Source organism: Branchiostoma belcheri, unplaced genomic scaffold (assembly GCF_001625305.1).
Source record: "Branchiostoma belcheri isolate BF01 breed outbred unplaced genomic scaffold, Haploidv18h27 scaffold30, whole genome shotgun sequence".
Lineage (NCBI taxonomy): Eukaryota > Metazoa > Chordata > Leptocardii > Amphioxiformes > Branchiostomatidae > Branchiostoma > Branchiostoma belcheri.
The window spans coordinates 48694-75055 of NW_017803910.1; the positions used below are offsets into that span (position 1 = coordinate 48694).

General features: G+C 40.4%; 2 protein-coding genes across 2 annotated transcripts in view; one reads left to right on the forward strand and one right to left on the reverse strand.

Moving 5' to 3' along the window:
* LOC109474081 (cubilin-like) overlaps positions 1–5323 on the reverse strand; it is a gene marked incomplete at its 3' end in the record, with an annotated part of 53821 nt that extends 48498 nt beyond the window's left edge. The window contains exons 1-2 of the mRNA XM_019774293.1: positions 5081–5323; positions 2218–2368 (exon numbers count right to left, since the gene is read on the reverse strand). Of these exons, the coding sequence (XP_019629852.1) occupies positions 2218–2368; positions 5081–5181 (252 nt within the window). The remainder of the gene's footprint in view (positions 1–2217; positions 2369–5080) is intronic.
* Positions 5324–10452: 5129 nt separating this feature from the next.
* On the forward strand, positions 10453–22695 carry LOC109474297. The gene is made up of 15 exons (XM_019774584.1): positions 10453–10575; positions 12112–12676; positions 12833–12998; positions 13411–13538; positions 14045–14236; positions 14814–14928; positions 15232–15313; positions 15663–16540; positions 16941–17022; positions 17449–18449; positions 19053–19178; positions 19653–19880; positions 20404–20619; positions 21107–21274; positions 21766–22695. Exons 2-15 carry the CDS (start codon positions 12158–12160, stop codon positions 22008–22010), a joined length of 4146 nt encoding a protein of 1381 aa, XP_019630143.1. The 5' UTR covers positions 10453–10575; positions 12112–12157; the 3' UTR covers positions 22011–22695.
* Positions 22696–26362: the final 3667 nt, after the last annotated feature.

Consider the following 26362-nt stretch of genomic DNA (forward strand, 5'->3'; position numbering starts at 1 on the left):
TCTCCTAATGGCATCGGCCGTGCGGTAAACATAAACTTGTATGGAGTTTAGACGGGAGAGATTCAAATACAAACACAAAAGGGGTGCAGCTCAGATCATGCACATTCGTGGCAGGTCGTACAATTTTGACAAGGCGTAAAGACGCTCTAACAGTAATCTACTAGTATATTCTGTAACAAGACGATTGAAAATCGTAAGACATGCACTATTAGTACATGTATCCCACGAATATAAATAATTTGCGATCGTACTAGTCTAAATACTAGTCTAAAACCTCTGAATGTTTGATACGCCTGTAATCTCCAAAAAAAAAAATACCTCGTCAGCATATAAAAAGAAATGTTGACCCCAACCAAATATATATATTTTTTTAATTTCTGAAATAGAATCATCTGACTCCCAATGCTTCAACTCAGAGAAGCTACTGCGCCAAATACAACCCCTCCCCCCACCCCCATTGCTAATGCCCTATAAACCCACCAATATGCGGTAACCCCCTGTGGTTGCATGTTTATTACTTTTTCCCCATCATAGCTATTACAAACCCTCACTAAATCTTCTCTACTCTCCTATAACCACTTACCAACGTAAGCAACAAGAAATTGGAACCCGAGTAAATTCCAAATACACTGCGCTATCGCCAAAACATGTCCCCGTTCTGCTTCACATTTTTTTCATAATTTCATGTCGTCTGACAAGCTAATGTTGGAATTCGAAACGGTAACTTTAAAAAAAGGCACTGAGTGTTACTGTTGAAATGCTTATTATCCCCTTCCCCTCCCTAACTACAAGTTATGTTTCCTTAGAAAATCAAAATTACTACCACACTTTGTTCCAAGAAGAACCGGAGATTTGAACTACTACATCCTGTTTGGAGGTACAATTATAAGTGGCGTACAAATTATACGTGCATCCTCCTAGTCCTATGGGAATTCTCAATCATTCATGAACGGATGCCTGGTTTCCTGTGGTTTGAAACGTCGTGGTTGACGGTGTTTTTGCCAGAAATGATTCAGCAGTTCAAAGTTTCTGGTTTCTCATCCCGCTGAGGAGAGTTAATCGTCTCATCTGCCTGGAGCTGTGCGCAAATTCCCACCATCTGCGGGTCAGTACAAGCTGTGACATCGGCAGTGGATGTCACAGAAACTGTGTCGTTCGTTTGTTATTACCATCTGGTTGTCGACGGACCTAGCCTAGATGCGGGCCATACTCTCCAAGCAGAGGTTGGCGGGGAAGATCGTTTTCTGGGGGTAGCGACAAAAAAAAACGGGGCATATAATATAGAAAGGTAACGATCTTCCCCACCAACCTCTGCTTGAAGAGTAGCGGGTCGGAACTAAAACTTCTGTTACTTGTAGTATGTTGCTGTGTAGCGCATGGATGTAGATGGTCCTAGCCTAGATGCAGGCCAGTCCCTCATTCAGATATGTTGCTGTGTAGCGTAGCTCAAGGCCAAATGAGGGGTCGACTGGCGTAACGGCAGAGTGCTCGACTCGGAACCAAGAGGTCCCGGGTTCGAGTCATGACATGCCACCGATCTTGTGCCCTTGGAAAAGACTCTTTACACGACGTTCCTCACAGGAATCATAGGAACTTGTACGGCCATGGAGACCAGGAGCTATCCTGGTCCTGGCAACAGTGTGGCAATGAACCTTTTCTTCTAGACGTTTCTAGTCACTTTACTAATAGGTTTTATCATCTATCTGATCTTACATAAACACGCTCTTCGGTTTAAATCGGTCCCAAGGGTGTTTAATCATGTAACCACGTTTCACAAGGCAATAATTTTGCTTGATGCGTTACAAATATGTGTTGTTTTGTAAAACAAAAGCAATTATGCATTCTGAGTCTGCTGTGCAAAAAACAATGAATTTCTAACTAACGTAGATTAGTTTTACCTGTTTATTTATGAAACTTTCCAATCGGTTACCTGTTCACACGTATTGTGTATATTCATTGTATTTTAATATTTTACCCACATTATTTAGGAATAACCGACAACCGTCCTACCATATTTGTTTTATTCAGAAAGAACATCAATTATTCAATAGAAATAAAGAAACAGAGAGACGACTCAAGTTCTATACAACTTATCATTTCGTCCCCGCCACTTATGTAATTAAAATTAAGTAGACACTCAAAATTGTGAATAATAGATGAATAAATAAATAGAAACCTATTAAACCCAAACCCCAAGAAAGAAAGTTAGAAACCTACCATGTTGATGAGACTGGACGAGTCCACTACACTATTGGGGTCCTGAGGGTCCTGGAAGTTGACCCATGCCCCCGGTCCGGACTTGAACGTGATGTTGTAGTTGTTTCCGGTTTGGAAAATCAAGTGACCTTGATCGGTCACCATCTTAGGCCTGAAAATTGAAAAAAAAACGAAAAAGTGTTTGTTTTGCTTCACAAAACTCGTACTGTGCAAAGATATGAATATTCTACATAATTCGTATTACTGCGAATGCATGCATATCAAGTGCTGCACTAGTTAGTGAAAGTCATAATAGACTAATACATTGAATGTTTTTGTATGTTTCGAAGTCACAAAATTTGTTCTAAATTTTCTACGTAATTCGTATTACTGCGAAATTGTGCGAATGCATGAAAATCAAGTCTGCAATAGTTAGCGCAAGTCATTATGAGACATGTTTCGAAGTCTCAAAATATTGATTTATGTATTAAACACTTTAAATTAAACAAAAATAGACGAGCTAGCAAGGCATATGAAAACCAAACCAACCGTAACAAGATTTAGTTGAGACTATAATTTTATTTAAATCAAATTTGGCAGAGGTCGAAGAGCAAAATTAATTTTCAGAAAGGCTTAATAACATTTTGAGAATTAAAACCCATTTCTATCATAAATTTCCAAAAATATGTTAGCTGAAAATGTTTTATATTTTAAAGTATACGGTAGCTAAAAATGTTTTATATTTAAAATAAACGGTAGCTAAAGGGGAATTTTCGATTAGGCAATGTTATAAGCGCTGACGATAGACACTCTTTATTTAAATGAGGTCAACGTTCTTGCGGCCATATATCAAAACGCCCGTAGGTCCACGTAACGTTATCTGTACATCAAAAACAAATAGATAGAATACCACGGTTGACACTTTTTCAAAATCTAGAAGCACGCCGTTATGAAACAATAGGGATTTAGATACGAAATGTATACGATTTATTGTTTATCGTATTCGTATCTCTGGATAATTGTCTTGATGTTATCGGGAAATCGTCTGCTTTAGGTTGGAATTCAGAACCCAGCTTGGCTTCTTGTCGTCTCTTGACAAGTTGACGATTGATGTGGCTTCCTAGACAAGACACTGAATCCGTCTTTCCAGATCAAGGGCACACGCTAACGTATTCAACTTCTAAGAAATGCCGTTATATTTCTTAGAAATGCTGTGTACATCCTGGACTTGTCAACGTGTGCTTGCATATCTTCTTGACAGTTTTTTTCTGTCATGCTTGAAAAATCACTCTCCGATATCATTTAACAAAGAAATTGACCATGATAAAAAAAAGTAGGCGTGCGCTAGATTTTTACAAGGCTTTGTTTTCGTTTGCTAACACGGACAAACGGACACTAGAGCATGTTGCACTCGTACTGTGGTGTGATAATTAAAACAAGGTGTCGATCCGCCATTTTGCTTCATACATTTTTAATCCACTTTGCCAACAGACGGTAAAAATGTGAAGTAGGCACTAAAGATTGGAAGTGTGATTTCTCAATTTGTATTTGAAGTTTATTTTCACACGGAGTTTTGTTTTCGTTTTTTTCGTACGGTCCCGAAAGAAGGTAAGAGTAGACGCTGTACATGTTGCGTTGATTGTAGTGATTTCTAGAGGGGATACCTTCCAAGGCTCTGACCTCTTTCTCCTTGGGGACAACTCGTACCAGCTTCTGACGGCTCCTTCACCGCAGTGTCTTAGGGACCGATCATTTCTCACCACTGAGGGCGAGTGTCAAGATGTTCCCTAATCGTCTTGTATCGTTCAGTATAAAACTTAGATTCTAGACAAGCAAAAACTAATGCGATTTTGGCCTCCTTTTTTTGACAAGGCGCCAATATTTCACTAGCAGTGGTTAATGGTTTGAATTAGTTCAGCTAACATAGAGACAGGTTTTGGTTAATTTTAAACAGGGGCGTTGGCTACGTCCGCGACATGCACACATGACACGGGAATAAAAAAAACTCCGTTTGTGTACTCTGTAACACCTAACACACATATCAACACTACAGGGTACCGCAAGCAACGACTACTATAGTTTATTAGGTCCTGACGTTAATTCCTGATATCAAAATTTATCCTGTAAACTTTTGTCACCCTTGTTGATAAGAGTGTTGACTAGGTTTAGCCGGTTACTCCCGGTTTGGAGTTGATTTCCCACGTGTACACTTTAGTCGGTTAGTGAACAGTCCCTTGCTGGGTTGTATAACACCCCAAACGCCGTATGGGGTTAGCTTGTGGTAGAATCGCCGGGATTTCTAACCCAAACATATCCACAGAAGAAAAATGTTGCCGTTTTCACTTAGCCTAGTACTGCAGTGGCCTAGCACAGAGGATTTTCGTTCCCTGTTTTACTGTTCTTTCTTTACGTCTGCGTCTAGGCTAAACAAACCATAATTCAGACGACCTTGTACGATTCTGTTCCAATCTTTCACTCTTATAAACTTTGATGTAAAGAGCCTGGCTTTAGCTAACGAAAAAACCTCACAAACCGGACGTGGACGTATCTTTCCCTTCGCTAAACTCTGAATCATACAAAGTTCAACAGATAAGATTGTTCGCATACTTGGGTATCGCTTAGAAACGGGAAAGTAACACTCGGCAGTACAGACGCGATAGAGTGATGACAATCTCTCTCCCTCTGTTGAGTTTACACATAGTTTATAGGGACATGTTTAGACTATTTTGTGGGCATGGTAGAGAAGATTAAAAGGATGCTACCGGGGGTAGAATGTATGATTTATCCCATTAACTCACTGTTTAAAGTGCTGGCCATGCCGGCAGTGGGTAGTTTACCTAAGGTACTGACTGTGTACAAAGGTGCAGAGAGAGAGAAAACTTACTGCTCGGACGTGACTGCTCTCTTGGATCGTGGGCTTGCGGCAGAAGCCACGAGACACACCAGCAGGGCTAGCAGCGGGGGTATACGGGCCTTGAGAGCCATGCTTCCCCGTCAACAATCCGTCGCTATCCCTTGGAGTTCGGTGCAGAGCAGGTAACGTATGTTAGGGAATGTGGAAGACAGTGCTACCTCCGTGGCTCGAGGCTAGGTCGCTAAGAGGGGTAAAAGTAGGCGGAGTATTTGCTCTTGTTATCACGCACGCGCGCGCTGACACTCCCCCTGGCTGGGGCACATTATAAAAGGAAAGGTGCCAGGCTGTGATTGGTTAACGAAGAATTAGGGTTTTAGTGGTTGTGCGGCAGAACTCAGTCAAAGTTTCTTTCCCCAAAATACTACAAAGACTCCTTGAATGACCCTACCATTCTTTTTTAATGAATAAATGAATGGCGACCTTCATTGCTCATTTTTGCATTGCAGGTCGACCAAAAACATAATACAAAATACAACTGTCTAGTATTAGATACTAGATAACTTTTTAGTTATGGTAGAGATAGAAGAACAGATATGTGTGTCTAGTTGAATATGAATATTTCTAAAGTGTATACTTCATTGTATCTGCATCTTCTATTCAAGATGATGAGATAGAGAAAGAGTTTTACAGTGAGTTATACGGCTGTGGTCTGGCTTTTTAACAACGCAGCTTTCAATGTGCTAGAGGTTGTATAAGAAGACTTCTGAAGGGGTGAACACCAAGTAAGCACATAATCGTATGTGCAGACAAAAATCAAGTGCAAAGTCAAGAAATCGTTATACATATATACAAGAAAGAAAATATACGGTAAATTTTTGTTCTGCAAGTTCAATACCAAAGCTTAGTTTCAAAATTCTTGGACGCCAGCAGCCCTGTAACCGGACGACGTTGTTTATAATAACTGTGTTTTCCCCTGAGTTAGCGGAATGTGATAGTCAGTCCCCACAACCTGGTACTGGGTAGTACACAAGTCATGCAAGTACGGCGTTTGAGCCAACTTGATATCCTGTTTTGATAAAGTCTAATAGGAGGGACAGAGCTATGGAAAAAACGTGGAATAATCAAATCATTATCACAAAGCCATCTAAATTTTCTTTGATTTTATACAAGAAGCATTGTATATGACCTAAATATGCAACTTCACCTATAAAATCGTTAGGTGTAATAAATAAAAGAACTGTACATGTATTTATGAGATGGAGTGGCGAGGAGACAGAAACAACAGAGTTCTAACGTTTATTCATTGATCAGTGGTATTCATGACAAATGTTTTTGGAGTGGCGAGGAGGCAGAAGCAACCGAGTTCTAACCACTATTTATTTACCTACGGTACATTAAAGATACATTATTATGTAACATTGGGACGGTAAAAAAGTAAACTTCGTGGTCATTTCATTACAAACTACTTAAGTTGCAGTACCAGTACCTACTCCATTGCAAATATTTATTATTACTATTTAGGCCATTCAGGAAGTGGAGGTGCTTGAAAGAAATGTCTTACGAGTTTCTGTAAAAACTGGAACTTCACAGCCATGTTTGTTTACATGGCTGTGAAGTTGGTATTTTGTGGTGACACCATAAAATGAGTGCACCTCGTGTGGGCTGTTTTAGCGGCAACCATGCATGTCAGAAATATGAGATAATTGCACAAATGCGTTGAAAATTGGACCTAAATTACAATCACACGAAGATTTTTTTCATTGAAATATTTCAATTTTTTGTGCAAAATGTTACATAATGCCCCTTTAATGCATACTCGTTTGGTAGTAATAATAGTATCATTACAATCAATTGTATTCGTTAGAAATATTTTCTTCCTGTAATTTCTCGTGACCAATAGCAGAATGTTGCTGTTACTTTGACTACTGTGTAAAGCGAATCTGCTACCTCACTATTGCTTAGAAGGGTGGGCGATGATATGACTAAACTATTTACACACATATGACAATGAATTTCCCATCTACTGCATCACATAAAACATAACCTTCTGGCGAATGTAACAACAACACATTGTATGAAAAATTTCGTACATGCACTGTATTTGTATTCTAATGACAAATTGGTAAGTTTTAAGTTGGCAAAAGATCAAGTTCGCTTAGAAGTATCTTGAAAACAATCTAAAACCTACATGTCAAGTTTGATGTAGTCCAGAGCCAAAACGTTAAAACGAGTGGTATAAAAATTGTTCCATTAACAATATATTTTCACCAGTGTGAGCAGATAACAGTAACATTGGACTGATAACATATATTGATGTTATAGCGTGGATGTGATATTAGCAATCATATCCTGAAGAGCATTGGCCAAGAACCAAATTTTCCCTACTCTTTTTCACAGTGAGAACTATGTGTATATCTTTGATATTTTGCGTTTTTAAAAATCATAGGAATGAAAAATTGACGTCTGGAATATGCATATGGACATATGCTCGAGAATATGTCCATATGTACATGGGGGGACAGAGTTTGTATTGGTACTGCATACGACTGTATTTGTACTTCAGTTTGTTAGAACATTTACAATAGTTAAACATTAACCGCCTTTTAATGGGCCACTAGAGTAGGTTGTTATAGACATGTCATTGTGGTAGGCATGTGAGAAAGGGTCACATGGTACAGTGTGTGTACATACGTGTATGCGCACCTGTGCCAGGATGTTATATCACTACATTTATACCGTTAGGTAACTTGTCAGCACGTAATTACACAAAAGGGTGTCATGTGCCTTTTAAGAATAGGAGGTAAGAAGATGTAAAGATAGCTCAGGTATTTTTTTGCTCTCAGAAAAATTACAGATATTCTAACTGGTTGCTTTAGTCTTGCACATTTAGTAGCACATTGTGCAGTAACGTTGAGCATTTTTTCGGCTCTTAAATTGAACAATTTTTGCGAGTTAACCTAATTGTGGGGGGCGTACTAGGTTTCACCCCTTCAGTTTGTGTATATGTAACACTACGTGTATGTATGTATGTATGTATGTATGTATGTATGTATGTATGTATGTATGTATGTATGTATGTATGTATGTATGTATGTATGTTATGTAGTTATGTATGCGTGTGCACGTGTTTTATGTGTTTTATGCGTGTAGTGTTTGTGTTTGTATATCATTGCTCGTGCGTGTGCACATGGTGTGTGTGTGTGTGTGTGTGTGTGTGTGTGTGCATCTCTCTCTCCCTCTCTCTCTCTCTACTCTCTCCCTGTGTGTGTGTCGTGTGTGTGTGTGTGTGTGTGTGTGTGTGTGTGTGTGTGTGTGTGTGTGTGTGTGTGTGTGTGTGTGTACCAATGTGGATGTTTTTTAGCGTGTGTGGAAAAATCATCATGAGACTTTTGAGACTCGTTATTTTACTGTACACACACACTGCCGGCTATTCTCGGAACTCAAGGATATGGATAAGGATCAGGAAACTCCGAACGGAAGCTGTATGCTTGTCGAAGGATTATAGACCGACACTCCTTGTGGATTACACGGAAGTTAGGAGGCTGTAAGAGTGCAATTTGTCTAAGGATTTGCAGGAAATATAAAAAATGATCGCTACGATCATAATAAATAATTAATCATAAGAAATGCAGTTTTCTTTAAAATTCTGTAATTCACTATATATTCATAGTGTTCATAGGAAAAGTTCACGGTCTGAGAAAAATGGACATATTCACGGAACTATATACGGAACTATATATTCGCGGTGGCGACAGGTGCAGGAAAACGAAAGCCCAAGAATTATTTGTTAACCGTGCGTAATGATAAGCTCACGGTACAGAAGTGATAGTGAAAACGGTGAACATAACAGTACAGTGAAAAAAAAAACAGGAATTACAGCTATCTGCGTACATTTTGATACCACACAAGTATCTTTTCCACATTGGAAAAGCTGTTTATCTTGGCTCACTGTTTAGCGTATTTGACAAGTGCAGTGGAAACCCGGATACAGTGTTAGACTTTTAAGGGTAAAGAGCGAGTTCACATAGAGTTCAGTCTGGTTCACTCACCACCACACACGTTCATCGCCATGCATGGGACAAGTTCCAAAGTGTGCGACTTTATCACGCGATCCGTGACGTATGGTCACGTGATCTGTGACGTAATTAACCTGGTTAGGCTGCTGACCTATCAGCGCAGTTGTTATAGAAACCTGGCTATGGAGTTTCTCCTCACAAGTCGTTTATTTACCAACAGAAGTGACTCTAATGGCCGTGTTAATTAATGTCTATGATAAATCAAATGTACATGTGTGCTGAGATGTTTGAATAGCAATAATCATTAAGGTAAAGGTAATGTATGTAGTCAACCTTAACTGAGGTGAGGCAAGCATGATACTACATATTTGTAATAAACTTTAAAGAAATAATTATCAAATGTCACTATTGAAGGTTCCCAATGCAGTTTTTAGGGCTTGAAAACCGGACTTTTCAAAGCCAATATTGTAGTAACTTATCTACATACCAAGCCGAAACAAGACTGTACATCGACTTTCATGGAGCAAAAATGCCGAAAATTGTGACTGGTAGGATCCTGGGCTGATTTTGGGGTACCGCCCAGAAAATAACTTGTTTCTGTGGTTCTGTTGTAAACGCCCAACGTATTAAACACATACTGATGCAAATGTGATAATGTAGGGCAGTAAGTGTCAACAATATACAGATTGCCTTGTTCAGAATATTATCAATATTGCTGCCCCGAAATTGCATTGGATGCAAAAAAACTGTACACGACCGCTTTGTACAAATTTCTAGAGCCTTCCAAACGCGTATAAAGCACTTACATCTGCTTGGAGATTATGAAATGGCCTTGTTGACATGCCCTTAAAGTAAGTGTTTGCTCGAAACCGGTACAAGCCGGTTATCAAATCGTTCTTGTGCCGTGCCAGTCGGCACTTCCTAGACAGTGTCACTTGTGTAATGGTAGATACTAAAAGCCTCTATCAGGCTTCGGAAGCGGCTGGTAAGAATAGAAATTGGCCAAATAGTGCGTATACGGAACATAACATTTGAGTTTGTCCGAGCACCCAAATGTACTCCTTTTAGTGGACCAAGTCCCCTGCTTGCTATCTCAGTCTATTTGGCATATATGCTATAATGTTATAATAATATTTTTGGGTTCCACCCATAAATAGCTAGAACCAGCCAACTATTTGAAACAAGCAACCGTTTTGTCGGATCCGTCAGTGACATCACATGTTTGCCTCATAGATATCACTCATATCAGCTGGCATATAATTGACCAAAAATTGACTTTTAAAATCCAGTTTTGCTAACTTGGGCCTTCACTGGAAATGCGCCGTGTTAGTTTGAGATAGAACCACTAGATGTCGTTGCTGCACGCTCGAGAATGTGCCGGAAACCGACCACTGTCGTAAATACCCACACGCGTGGTCCACAACGCGGAAGTAAAGTTTTGATGCAAAACAGTGACAGGAGGGTGTCCAGTAGAACAAGTTTATCAAGGGCTCGTCGCGTTCACAACAGGTGAGTTTTGGGTTGTATCTTTGCTTTATTCTCTCCTTTAGATTATATTCGACATTTTGGACGACTATTCCACTCTATCTTACTTACTGTGTATTAGTAACTTACATCGGCGCTCAGGTATACATAAATTGTACCTTAAATTATTTATTAAGCCTAATAGATGCTTTTAAGTGTTAACGTTGCAGAGTTACAGAGATTGTTTAATGCTTTTAGCAGTAATACTTTGCGTATGAAAATACTCATGGAACCTAAAATGAATTATATTTCACAGCAGTCAGGGTTGGATAAGTTTTAAGTTCAAACAACGATATGTAATTCGTTAATAATTTAAACCATGGGTTAACCGGTTTGAACTACATTTAAGGTTGACGTTTGATGTAAAGAATCGACTTCAGAGTAAATGTAGGTCAAGGGATTCAAAAAAGTAAAAAAAAGGACAGTATCAAGTTGTAAAAAATTACACAACGTTTTCTGCATGTACATTGTAGTTATATAAAGGCATCCCATACAATTTCAGTACTCTTCAAAGATCAACTTGAAGATATAACTTGAAATGTGTATGTCACCCAGCCCCTCCCCCTTCTTACCACTCCTACAGCAATTAGAGTATGTGCCCTGGCTGCATGTATGTCGACATGGAATGACGATTGGTCATTTCTTCATTTAACCGTGAAATTACCCACATGTAGTGCAACCACTTATTGCTATTAAACTTCGACCACCATGCACACACTAAAAAATACATACATAATACCACAAGCATCAGGGGCACTATTACCAGTAGACTTGTACAGTACATAATACATTACTAGTAGAGTAATAGCCTACGTCATCACCTTATTTCTCAGTAATGCCCCGTGGTTTGACCACACTAAGTCTGCCCGGTCGAATGTAACTGCCTCTCGTACAGGTAATGTTAGACTCTGTATCAATTGTGGCTCTCTTTGTGTACATAAGCAATTTATCCATCACATATCTACATGTAGTGGCAAGTTAAATGGCACTGTAACAGTTCAATCTTACTATACTATACCAGAAACATGGTTGATTTGACTCTCAGAATTTCATAGTACATGTACTATGATGTAGTATGAAAAATGTTAATCAAAGAGTCACTAAGCCGTGCATGATGCTGTGATTATTAACAACCCAACCGTTGGATATTTGCAGAGGTTGTGTCTTACGACTACTTGAAGTGGTCCAAACTGATAAATATATAAAACCGCAATAGACAAAAAGCACAATAATTCAAGACCAGCTAATTATGTCTAGATGGTAACGGTAATGTCCTAATGAATTTTCCAAAATGCCACCATATGTTAAGATACCATATATATATGAATATCATGCTTTTATTCTTTATGTGCCAAAAAGTATAACAAGCCACTTGTTATACTAAGTTGTTTTTCTAAAGATTAAAAAATTTACACAAACAACAAAAAAGGGCTATCTTCTGCATTTGCGGTCCAAATTGTTACCAAATTGGAGCAGGCAACTTTAACTCCCTAAATAAATTTTTCCTTACTGTATTTGCAGGTTGAAATGACCATCTAAAGTTCACCAAATATCATCATCCTACAACATGGCAGAACGTGGTAGAATACTGACGTATGGGTCCTGTTGGAGGTACCTAATCATCATCATCACGCTGCTAGTAGCATCGCGACGTTGCGATGTCACCGCCGACAGTCAAATCCTGCAGAAATGCCACATGAAGCCGTTCGGTTGTCACAAGCCGCCATCCGGAACGGTCAAGGTTATCGACAGCGTACCCGACCCCGAGACGTTCTACCGCGAATACGTCCGGAAAAGCACCCCCGTCCTCATGAAGGGAGGAGCTGCTCACTGGCCGGCCGTTCAAAAATGGCCCGGAAACGAAGAGTACCTCACGGAAGCATTCGGAGACGAAGTCTTCAAGGTGGACTTCCGTAAGGTCTGGAAGAGCGACTTTGCCATCAAGAAGAAGATGAAGATCAGAGACTACTTGAAGATGTACCGGGATGAGCCGGTCTATCTGGATTCCTCGGTGAGCATCACGAGTCAGATGTACAAAGACATGGAGCTGCCAGCCTGTCTGGCCTGTCCTGAACAGACTGCTAAAGTAAGTATCAGGGTTGGGATTTTTTTTAGACCATGTTGATTTGATTATAGGGTTAAAGTGACTGTGCTGTTCTTTTTCCCCAGCTGACAAGTATAAACCTGCTGTACAGTTGAGGTGACATGTGCAGGATTAAAGTGTGCTGTTCTTTTTTCCCAGCTGACAAGTGTAAACTTGCTGTACAGTTCAGGGAACACCAGTTATGTTATTCACCATGATGGAGTGGACAACATCCTGACTGTGGTGTCAGGAAGGAAAACTGTCCTGGTGTCCCACCCCAAGTACTCCCACCAACTGTACATGAATGACTTCACCGTGCTACCAGGTAGGTTTAACGTGGACCCTAACATTGCATGTGTATCGATGAGCTTCTACTCTCATTGGAAAAAGTCCTGCAAATTAAAGCATTATTATGACTGTGTTTTCTATTTTCCTTATTACCCCCATGAAAAATGCAAGTATTGTTTTTGCTATGTCTGTGTGTATCCAGAATGAGAAAGTCACTAAACACATCTACATACTTTATTAGGTTTTTCATTACATGACCTCCTTGACAGCTGGTGTTGTTTCCCTTCCACAATAAAGAAAGACTTGTAGACTCAATATGGATAGTGAATGAGAAGAGGACATGGTCACCATCACACATGATCTAAATATTTCATGAAGGTTTGAGATCTTTGAATTCTTGTTCTATGAAATTTTGACTTTTTTGTTCTATGAAATTTTGAAATTTTTAGGGTTGGCACCGCTGGATCCAGAGGAAATAGACTTGGTCAGGTACCCAGGTGTTGCTGAGGTGGACTATACCATTGCTGAGCTGGAGGCAGGGGACATGTTATTTGTTCCACAGTATTGGTATCACCAGGTAATGATATTTTGGCATTTAATGTATTACACAACGATTGATAAGGTAAAACTTATTTCTTTTTTCTATTGGCACTCATCTGGTGGCACAGTGTGATATGTCATACTTGGGGTTTACGGAAAAGCCTGTGCTGTGTTCCTGGCTATCTGGCTTAGCTATTTGAGCTGTCTAGCATGTCTCACTCACTGAGGCTACTCAGATACCCCCATTCACATCCTCACAAATGATAAGACACCTAAGTAGCTACATTGTGTGCCCTCTAGCGGAATGCATGAAAATTACACCCAGTGTGATAATGGAGAACTGTTTGTAACGTAATAATCAACGTTCTTTGTACCATAAAAAAGTTCTTTGTACCATGAAAAAGTTTATTGTTTTAGCATTATATACATATATCTATGTATTGTAAATCCTTGTAGCCATGATACATAATTATACATAATCCTTGCGGCCATTATGTATAACCCTGGAGATCATTTAATATTAGATATGCCTACTCAAAACAGGTGCGTTCTGAGGGAGATCCCAACATTGCCTTCAGTATCTGGTTTGAGCAGTTTACAGAGTGTAATGAGAGAGTGGAGGACGAGGTGGACCCAGACCTGATGGTTGTGGAGAGTACAGAGGTGTTCTTACGGTGCCTGGAGGAACAGCCGCAGGAGATCAGCTGTAAACAAGGGACCCAGAACCTGTCTCAGGTTAGATCAGGCTACTTCTGTTGTACATGGTATATGAAGAATTAAAGTAACACACATGACAAACCAGTTAAGGTTGAGTAAGTTTTCAGATAGCATCTAGTGCATCATTGTTTAGCTCATGAAAGGGTTAATTAAAGGCATCCAGTGCAATTTCAGGGTGGCAAAACAAAAAGTATTTACTGCCATTTCTTGGCACATTTTTGTCATCATTTCATAATAATTTGAAGCATTTGAAATAGCCCCAAAACAAGCCATGTCTCAGGGATGTCTTGGGTATCAATAGCTAGAACCAGTCTATGATACAAAACAAGCAACCATTTCGCTCAGCGACATCACATTTTTGCCTCACTGATATTAGTATATATATTATATGCTATGGGATAGGATTTATTCAAGTAATTACTGCATTAGATAACCAGAAGTTTGTCTTCAAAAATCCAGTTTTACAGCCCTGAAATTGCATGTACAAATTGCCTTTAACATGAAATCCTTTCCTATAAAGAGAATATTTACAACATGTTGATACTATTGTGAGTCATGATACTTGTTTGTAAACAAATTACCTTGTTCTTTTTAGATCATAGCTTCATTGCCAGAAGAGACAAAGGAGAACTGGGTGGTTGGGTACAAGAGTGGTGACATCAAGGAGGCAGAACCTGTGCCGGACAAGAAGATGGCTAGTGGATATTCTAGTAAGAGCTTCCAATAATATGACTTAAATGCACAACGTTTGCATAAGACACTTCTGTTACTTAGAGACAATAATGTTAAGAATAGACGTATAAGTTATTGCTTTGACCATTTGCTATTAAATCACAATATGTGCTGATATGTTTTTTTTACCTTGTTATGATAGTCTACCTTTTATTTGACATTCTAAAAAATACTGTTTAAAGTTTATTTAATATGATCTTAGAAAATATATAAGTATTTTTAATAACTACAAAACAATTTTCTTATTCATTTGTTATGTTTTCATTTTATTTCATTTTCAGTCCCTGTTCTTGGGTTGGGCACAGCACGGATGTACCAAAAGACATATGATGCTGTATTATTTGCACTAAAGTCTGGCTACAGGTGAGGTTATAGGTGGTGCATTAGTGATGAATGAATTGCTGATAATCTTATTTCAAGTCTTACTGGAATACTGTCATGTTAACTTTAACACTACAGTCTGATGATTGAAAAAGAGTCCTCTCTGTAATCTGTGACAGTTACACCGCATGCTTACATTACTGTGAATACTAGCAGCTTTTTTACACGGTCCTCTTGTTTATTTTGTTGCTTCATTATTTGGTTGACTAATTGTTTGGTTGGTCAGTTGGTTGATTGACTAATTTGCTCTGTTGGAGGGACAAAAGAGGGAAAACAATTTTTCTGTAAGAAAATTTTCTTATGATGCTATTCACTTTTTTTATCTGCATAGGATGATTGACACAGCGCAGGCCTACATGTACTCGGAAGAATCCATCGGTAGAGCGATCAAGGATTCAGGTGTACCCAGAAAAGACATCTTCATCATCACCAAACTGGCTCCAAAATTCTTCGGCTTCGGTCCAACCAAGAAGTCCGTCGACGTGTCTCTCGAGAAACTGGGAACCGACTACATCGACCTGTTCCTGATTCACTCTCCTGACTGCGAGGAGGAGGGTGGCGAACACGATGGCGACGATTCGTTCAAATGCCCCCTGGGTAATCCCAAGGCATCGTGGGAAGAGAGTTGGAAGGCCATGGAAGAGCTTCACCGAGAGGGAAAGATCCGGAGTCTGGGAGTCAGCAACTTCTACCCCAAACATCTCAGCAAACTGGTGGGCATGGCAGAGGTGCCTGTCTCGCTGGTCCAGAACTGGTTCGACCCGTTCTACCAAGACCAGGCCACGAGAGAGTTTTGCCGCCAGCACGGCATCGTGTACCAGGGGTACAGCACGCTCGGAACGCAGTGGCCCGAAATGATCGACCCGTCCATGGCCAACCCGATTCTCACGCATCCCGAGTTCCATAGAATTTCCTCTGCGATCGACCGGTCGATACCAAGCACCGTTCTACGCTGGGCCATACAGAAGGATGTTGTGGTGATCCCGAAAGCCGTGACTGAGAAGTACATCCTGAACAACCTGAATGTCCTGGAGATGGACCTAAGTGACACCGCCATGGAAGCGATTGACGAGTCCATCATTCCTGTTGAGATTGACGAAGACGGGGAACCGATCTTGGATGATGCTACATTGAATAGGATCATGGGAAATGTAGAGGAAACACCTGAGGTTCACATCCCAGATTTTAGGATGCCCAGTGGACACACAAGTATGTATCATACTCATACATAAAGATATGTTTGATCTGAAAATGTACCATATAGTTGTCCTGTTTTGCATATTTCAAACATGGTAGAAAAAAACATGTCAACTTTCCAAATGAAACTATAATGAGTCCTGAATTTATATGATGTATACATAGGTCCTATAGGTGTGTTTTTGTTCAACTTTTAGTTTTGTTAGGTGCAAAACAGTCACTATTTCAACACAGCAATTACTGATGCGAAAGTAAGAAATCTCTGACACTGAGAAGAATGTTTTTTTCCAGAAAAATTTAGCTTTTCTTTATTTTAGGAACTGATTTAAGAGAAAACTCTAATAATTGCCTAAAGAAACTGATAATATCAGAAATAAGTAATTACTATACATTCTGACTTGTTTGTTTGCAGTTCCTGTTTTTGGGATTGGGGTGGCTGGGATGATAGAAAAGACATATGATCTCGTGCTGTTTGCACTAAAGTCTGGATACAGGTAAGCTATGGTTCATACTTATATTATCTGACTGTCAAGAACAAGCAAGTCATTGACATCTGATACTTTGAAGCATATAAGAGCTGAGTCCTAAATTTTAAACCTGTCATTCAAAATTTTAAGGTTTTGGAGTTAGTAGAACATTCATCAATCAGTAACTGTCTTGAAATGTAGAAACACATACCTCCAGATTTTTGATGTCTACTGTACATCTTGATTACGGAGTGACCTAGTCTTGCGAGAACACGAGACTAGGTCGAGACTTGTGCAGGTCCTCTGGCCTCCCCTGCCTCCTTGAAGAGTAGGGGTAAATGTATATATATCTATAGGACTTGGGCAGCTCCCAACCTTCCTTGCGATTCATCCCGGCACGTTCCAACTGGATTAATGTTTTGAGTTGATGAACACATTGTTACTACTTTTCAGGATGATTGACACAGCACAGTCGTACTATCTCTACCACTCTGAAGAAGAAGTCGGCCGTGCCATAAAAGACTCCGGAATTCCTCGAGAAGAAATCTTCCTCATCACTAAGCTTGCTCCAAGGTTCTTTGGCCATGACTTAACACTTGACTCAGTCCAGGAGTCACTTGAGAAACTTGGTATGGACTACATCGATCTTCTCCTGATCCACGACCAAGACTGCAGCGACCCTCACTTCCAGTGTGCACCGGGTGAGCCCAAAGGATCATGGGAAGAGAGCTGGAAGGCCATGGAGGAGCTGCATAACAAGGGCAAAGTTCGCAGCCTGGGCGTGAGCAACTTCTACCCGAAACAGCTGGAGAAGCTACTAGCCATGGCGGAGGTTCCCGTATCTGTCGTTCAGAACTGGTTTGACCCGTTCTATCGCGACGAGGCCACAAGAGACTTCTGCGAACAGCACGGGATCGTGTACCAGGGTTACAGCACGCTCGGCGGCATGTGGACGGACTGGATATTTAGGAGGAAAGCTGTGGAGCGGACGAAGAACCCCGTCCTGACAAGTTCCATTTTGGCGAAACTTTCCAAAACCTTAGACATCCCCGTGGCAAACATCGTCCTGCGGTGGGCCTTACAGAAAGGCGTGGTCATCATCCCAAAGTCTGTGAAGAAGGAGCACATTCTAAATAACCTTCAGGTGCTCAACATGGAACTGAATGAGCTCAGTGTCCGCATTATTGACGAAAAGATAACTCCTGTGAAGATAGATGAGGACGGTGTACCTTCTGTTTACACAGATGACAAGGAGTGGGGCAGGATTGTAGGGAGCCCTGAAGACAGCAAACAACAAGACATCAAAGTACAGAAGAACAGTAAAGACCAGAAGAGAACAAAGTTACTCGAAGCAGTGAATTTGGAAGATGAGACCATTTTTGTTGGTTCTGATGATGGCAAGATGTATGCCTTGGATGGGGAGACTGGAAAAGTCAAGTGGACATTTACTACAGGTTAGTCAAGGTGGAATACAACACCAGTAACAAGAATGTGTCAATGGCATGGGTAATCTTTCTTTGCTGTTCTTGGTGCTGAACATCATCCACACAAAAAGATGCCTGTCCTTGGTGCTGAGCACTATCCAGACAAAAACATACCTGTCCTTGGTGCTGAATACTATCCACACACTGGTAAACATACTTGTCCTTGGTGCTGAACACCTTCGATACACAAACATAGCTACCCTTGTTGCTGAACACCATCCACACAAAGGCAAACATGGCTGTCCTTGGTGTTGAACACCATCCACACACAAACATGGCTGTCCTTGGGGTTGAACACCATTCACACATAGGTAAACAGACCTGACCTTGGTGCTGAACACCATCCACACATAGGTAAATAGACCTCTCCATGGTGTTGAACACTATCCACAATACAAAACAAACAACTATTTTCCATCAGTGTCATTTTTACCTAACGGATATCAGTATGTTATGAGATAGGACTGATTCAACTTACTACATTAAAAGAATGACCAGAAAACTAACTTTGAAAATCTCTGATGTGCTTAATAAACTCATGTTCATTCCTGACATTTCTCCCATTTCCTATAGAGAAGGATCTTGGTTCTTCTCCTGCCTTCAGCCCTGATCAGTCTGTGGTGTACTTTGGGACAGAGGATGGACATGTGAACGCCTTACATGCTAAAGACGGGCAGGTTGTTTGGAGATATAAAACAGGTTTGTAATATAGCTTCAGTGTTAAGATATCAACCTCCTACTTGTAAGTCAAGTCACTTGTGCACATTTTGTACAGTTTTTTTTTTAATTCATCCTGATAAATGTAAGTTTGACTATCCATTGGACAACACATTTATAGTGTAGCTATTTCTCTAAATCTGCTAAAATTTAGAAAATTTTGTCATTTTTAAAGTATTTCTTGCATTTATTTGGTGTGTTAGCACCTTTATTACCTATGCCAATTAGTGAGGAAAATTAATATCTCTCCACCTTTATCTAATCTTGAAAGTTACTACTTCGTCAGTCATAAAGGTTAACATTACAATGTATTTGGTAAAGGTATGAGGTCATGGAACTATAGTTCATATCCAAGTCTTACATACATGTAACTCAACAAGGCCAATGATCAAGGTTGCCTGTTGTTCTTAATGTAATACTAATATTATGAAGTACTAATTGTTGTATCTGTTGCAGGTGCCTCAGTTACTTGCTCCCCCTCGGTTGGTGCGGATGGTACGGTCTACATCGGCACCCTGGACAACCAGATGTACGCCTTCACGCCAGACGGGAGCGTGAAGTGGTCACGTGACCTGGGCGGAGAGATCTGGACACACCCCGCTATCGGACACGACGGTCGGCTGGTGTACGTGGGAACGATGTCAGCAACTAACTTCAACGCCTTTGCACTGGATTCACAAACAGGTAACAAACTTCAATGTTTTTACCCAAAATTCCTATCAAATTATGGTAAGTTAGCCCCTTTCTAGGACAGATTTGAAGTAGTCAGTCCCCTCCCATTTAAAGAAAAGCACTGAATTACATCAAGTTAAAAAAATGCATTTGCATACAAAAATTAGCTCTTTTCATCTTTCCTTTAAAATGCCCATGGTACCAAAATAAGACAATATCTGACTATAGTTGACATACATGTAACTAGTATTACCTGGATAACAGGCAAGTTTACAATAAATACCTGCTTCCCCTGTTACATATTACATTAAAGACATACCAACTATCTGTATCCAAAGAAGGTAGACATTATTAGAACACAAAACATAGCAGTGAGAAGCAGTATGCCACATTCAGAAGCTGTGAGGAAGGTGTTTGATAGAACCAGGTGAGAGTCTATACCATTTGTGTAAAAATAATAATACCCCATGCCCCATGCTTTCTTCTTCTTCTTCTGCTTCTACAGATACATTCTTAATCTCTTTTTTTTTCACAGGGATTCCTGCCTGGTCCTTCAAAGCAGCAGGTCCTATCTGGGCAGCCCCGACCCTGAGCCCTGACGGTCGGTACGTGTACTACAGCTCTCAGGACTCCCATATCTACACTCTCCGGGCAGACAGCGGCAGTCTGGTCAGGAAGTTTGACCTCGGGGAGGACCATGACGGCATGGACTCTACTCCTGTCATCAGCAGGGATGGCACACTGTTTGTTGGTGGGTTAGAGTTTGTTTGTTTGTTTACTTTTATTTAGGACACACCAATTTCATTTGTTGCTTCTCAGATTTGTTGCTTCAATTTTTATTTATTTTTAAAAGATGATAAGTCAAAAAGTAGATAAGTTGAAAAATCGCAAACCTCCCTACACAATCCAACATTGGCAACATAATACTAAAAATTTCCCACGAAAAGCTAAAAACTTTGCCACTAGGTTCCCCTGTTCACATCACTACACCATTTAAATTCTTGTTTCAAAGTCCTTCTAACATTACATAGTATATAACTGACAGAGACAAAGTAAGTAACAGGTTGATACTGGCTTGTCCAAATCAAAGATAGAGCCTACTAAGAGTATGATTTTATCTATGTCTGCAGTTCTCAGTTGATTGCAGACAAGGGCCCGGCTTTGCTTGTTGTATGCAGGGCAATGTAACAGAATAATGACTTTGTATGTTGTTTCCCATTCTTGACCTGCTTTCACAGGCACAATTGCAGGGTCAGTCATGGCTGTGGACATCAGGCGAGGGAAGCTAAAGTGGGAGAAGGTGTTCGGGGGTGAGATCATGTCTTCACCAGTTCTGGACAACGAGGGGTACCTGTACATCGGCTCTGGTGAAGGCCAGCTAGCTCTCCTCAAACTCAAACAAAAAGGTCAGCCATACCCTCAGTTCTTGTCTCAATGTCAACACATATCAACAACACACAGCACAGAATGGGTGACTTGTGCCTTTTCAATTATTGAAGGAGTTTCCAAGATTTAGACATTTGTGTTTATGTGTTTGTGTTTGTGTGTGCATGTGTGTGCATGTGTGTGTGTGTGTGTGTGTGTGTGTGTGTGTGTGTGTGTGCGTGTGTGTGTGTGTGTTTCAGCTTCAGGGCCTTTTGATCAGTTTGTAATGGATATGGTTGGGTTCAGTCTGTCCCAGAGGGAGTAAGTCATTAACCACTTCATCTGCTAGCACTCGATGTTTTCACAGGTGTTTTTTTGTTACATGACCTCCTTGACAGCTGACAACTGGTGGTGGTGATTCCAAGTTTTGTACAATAAAGAAAGACTTGTAGACACCATGGTAAATGAGGTCACCATCACACAAGATCTAAATATATCATGGAGGTGTGAGATCTCTGAATTCTTGTTCCAGATGGTTCTGTTGTATGGAAGTTTCCAGCTGGTGAAGAGATCTGGTCCAGCCCCAGGTTGGACAAACACGGCCGCGTGTACATCGGCTCCAACTCCGGGCCTGTCTTCTGTGTGGACCGTGAGACCGGGCGTATGGTGTGGTCGTACGAGACCGAGGGTCCTGTCGTGGCGACGCTACTGATCACAGCTGAACACCAGTATGTGTACGAGTACGGACAAGGCACAGAGAACAAGGATGAGCTGTAAGCGTGCTGAGGTAGTGAAATATAGTGGTGTTAAAGGTGTACATGATTATTGCTATAAAAATTGTCCTATTACTTCTTTTGAAGGTGTACATGTATTCGCATGGTAATAGGACTTTAAGATATGATTGTCTGTGTCAGGAAACCGCTTTCTTGCATGTTGTGAGTTTGTGCTTAGCCTTATGCACAAGTGTACCATTGAGTCTCAGAGTTGGAGTTAGGTTACTTCATCCAGATATTGATTCTTCCACAGTCTTTCCCATGTTTTGTTGCAAATGTTTGGATGTAACCCACCTGATCTTCCTTGCATCTGTAATAATTGTGTTTTATATGCTTAATAACGATGACAGTATTTTGTTTCCCACCTTACTTTGTTGCATATGTTTGGATGTAACTTTAATACCTATTGCATTAGACTCGACAAAATATAACTATAAGAACCTTCAAATTAAATTGTCATGGAGTAACAGTGAAAATACGGTACATGCAGGTTTGTATTTCTAGAGCTGAGATATTCCAATTCTACTATCATTGTAACCTGTAAAATGTAAAAAGCAGAAATATATATTCTGTGTGTTGCAACAAACATACTATGTTAAACATGCTGTGCACAAAATCAGCATTGGTGTCTGTGCTCAACCTTTATTGCATTGTGGCAATCCAGGTGAAATAAAACCAACTTCATGTTGTTCCTGTCTACATGTACTTTACATCATTTATGTCCAAACATACTACTCCAATTATTGCAGTGCTGTTACCTGTACCAGTGCAGTAATGCAGAAATAAGTATTTTGACCTCAGATACATTCCACTAGTACTTTTTTTGCAATTAATGATACAGCCCAAATTGGAAAGACGTTAACACTCACTTTAGCACAATGGTACAAGGTACAGCAGTCACTATGCTTGTAGGGACAAAACAATCATGATGAATCATAAGCTAACACAGATTATTCATTAAAATGATTATAAACCTACATCAACATGTCAATAAATGTAAGTTAGAAATATTCAGGAAAAACTTCAGACCGTGCAATGCTGCTATTAGTCACTTAGACACGCTTCACCATGTCTGACACACAGACCAATATTTCACATGTACTGTTATGTCCAACCCATATATCCGCCTAGTTCTTTTTTTGTGCACCTCATTCTAAAAGTGAGACCAAATCATCTCGTCCACTTCACATTAATTGAATGGTAACTCAAACAACACGGTACGATATTTTGTGGCTCTAATTACATTGTTGTTTAGCTTTATAGTTATGTTGTTTTTAAACAACATAACTATAAATAGTCTTTACTATACATGTACATCGTACGGATGTACATCGTACGCATAAGACTGTCAAGTGATAAAGCTCATTCATATTAGCCACTTTTCATACACAGCCATTATTCATCAATATATTTTCGTTACATAGTGTTGAACGACATCAATTCAATAAGACATTTAGGGTATACAGAATTTTTACATTCACTAATTATTACTTACCACATAAAAAAACGCCTGGCTTCAGGGTGGTCACAAATCTCACAATCACACGATCTAAATAAGTAGGACTATTATTATAGTAGTCTCTACTAGACTCCGATGAGTTTCTGGAAATAGATGAACAAATTACTGAACAATACGCCAGATCAGTTAGCCGAACAGATCAGCTTTCTTCCTGAAAACAACTTCAGTCGTCTAGATTCAATACGTTTTCTATAATATAATAATATCCTCTTGTAATATTTTCACAAAAATTATACAAACTCTTGACAATTCTTTGCTGGGCAGCGCTTTTATGTCCAATGCAACTTGGTGAAGTGTTCAACTTGACAAAATCACTAGTTACGATAAATAGTATAAGGAATGTGTTCTGTTCTACAATATACGGTATTGTTTCGACCATGAACTTAAAACTCCACAAAAACCCTGAGGTTCTTTCCACTTCTACGTATGCAGCGAAATTCAATCCACTGGAGAACAATTTTTTTGACCTCGGAACGGTTATTTGGACACGATTATGGATCACGATTATGATTTTGACATTTTGGTTTGTATATTTCTGTTCAGCCGTTTATATATGTTGTATCGTTTGTTAACTTTTCAGTCATACTGATTTTCAGTTATACTGATCTCTGTTAACTTTTCTCAGTTATGTTTAATTTACTTTTATACAAATTGCTTTATGTTGTGTTTATGTTATGTTATATTGTTTATGTGTCCCTGCTGGGCCCTTTTGGAAATCAACAATTTTACTGTTGTAAAGGCTACCCAGTTGTTTATAAGATGAAATAAATAAAAAGATAAATAAAAGAGTAAGTACATAAAGACATGAATAGGATCCAAATCGTTTATCAGTGAGTTCAAGAGGGATGTCATGAGGACATTTGATGTCTTTAATCTGAAAAGCCTTTCCTTTAATAAAAGCCTAGTAATTGTGAATGATGAAAATGTGCCTTTCTTGTTTCGAATTGCTTTGTTTTTACAGTTGAAAATGTTAGGGAAATACGAATTTTGGTGGGAAGATGTTTACAGTGTTATCATCTACGTCAGTCACCACCAACTGTCCTCCCGGTCCTAGAGCGATGCCCCATGGGCTGTTCATCCTAACGACGGTGCGGACAAACTCCCCGCGGCTTGTGAACATGTCTATCCGCCCGTTTCCGCCGTTAGCCACGATGACTCGACCCGAGCTGTCCGTACAGATACCCCGGGGAAGTTTCAGTTCGCCCTCGCTGTGTCCATATCTTCCGAATTCGTATAGCCAGCGTCCGGAGTGGTTGAAGACCTGGACATTGCTGTATGAATAATCGGTGGCGAAGGTCCTTCCTCCGTGGTGCGTGGCGTACAAGAACTGGTGCCATTTTTTAGGGTGACGCAGTTCCATTCTTCCGTGGAATGAGCCGTTTGGTTGAAACATCTGGATTTCTCCACGTAGGATCACGATGATTTTGTTGTTGGGCACGTCCACCGTCATGGCAATGCTCAGGGTTGAACTCTTGACAGGCACGGCAAAGTTGGTCAGTGGTACGCCGTCTCGGCTGTACTGTACCACACGTACAGGGTGGTCATGAATATATTTCTTTTGTCCCACTACCCACACATGACCCTCTCCGTCAATAGAGACACCGCTAGGCTCCATTTTATCTTCGCCTTTCACCGACACGTGAGTTGGGAAGAGGCGGAGAAAGTCCCCGTTGATGTTGAAGACTTGGACTCGTTCGTTGCTCTTGTCGGTTACAAATATCTCATTGTCGGCAGACACGGCCACTGCGCGGTTATCCAAAAACTCGCCCGGGCGTGATCCTGTGCGTCCAAACATGATCCTCTCTGTCTGAGAGTTCACTCCATGGGTTTCTGTAATAAATGATTACAGGGTTCTAAAATCACCGCTCCGAAAGGCAATTCCTCGTAAAGAAGTTTGGCGGCTAGCTTTCAATGCAAATTCAGTGATATTCGGATACGAAATAGCTAGAGAGCTGTTGCTACATTTCAAGTTTTACAGTTTTAGTACTGGCACATATATCGGCATTCAATGCGTCCTTCTCCCTGCGTTGGCGCAGGCCAGCCGTCAGCCAATCAGATACTTCCCCTTCTGCTATTGGAGGGGAAGTTTCTGGCCAATCACGTTGCCTCTTGAAGCCAGGGAGAGACGTGGTTGGCTGGAGACGGCTAGCCAGCACTAACGCTGCGGGAACGAATCGCAGGCCGGTACGCCAGGGATGTTGCTTGATATAGTGTATACTATCTACATACAGCAGGCCTAGACTGGCATGACAGAATGAAGTTACACATTTTGTACCTTCTGAGCTGTTGAAGGTTGATGGTTCTGTGGCAACTTGTGGGCTGTTGGAGATCACAGTGGGCAGCGTCACATTGGCACGTTGTGAGCTGTTGAAGGTTGGTGTCAGTGAGACATTCTGTGGTTTGACGGAGGTTGAAGACACCTGAAGACAACAAATTTGCAATATTTAAGAACATATTTTACGAAACATATGTACCATATTTGACATATGAGAATGCATATGGTTATGCTTTTGGTCAGTGTTGTAGACAAGCAATCATTATGAAAGAAGTTGACGGAAGTTGAGGTAAGTCTTCTCACCGTGGACATGACCATGAGGTCAGTCTTTTCCGTCCTCCCAAAACTGAAGTTGGTAGGATGACCGCCAGGGGTGTAGGTTGTACCCACAGCTGATGTCGGCTGCAGACAGATTAACGCAATGTTGCTCACACTAGAAACTGATGAGCGACTAAATATTTGACAGATAGCTTAGCTCAACATAGTTTATATACAAACACCCATTTTATCAGTCTAACTGTTTTTAAGCTATTGTTTATTGCTTTTCTGTGCTAAAAATGAT

Bases quoted from the DNA above. Each gene is read 5' to 3' on its own strand.
- LOC109474297 (XM_019774584.1), top strand. From the start codon at position 12,158: ATGGCAGAACGTGGTAGAATACTGACGTATGGGTCCTGTTGGAGGTAC. The intron at 12,999-13,410 runs GTAGGTTTAACG...TGAAATTTTTAG, and splicing joins TGACTTCACCGTGCTACCAG to GGTTGGCACCGCTGGATCCA. The intron at 19,881-20,403 runs GTAACAAACTTC...TTTTTTTCACAG, and splicing joins TGCACTGGATTCACAAACAG to GGATTCCTGCCTGGTCCTTC.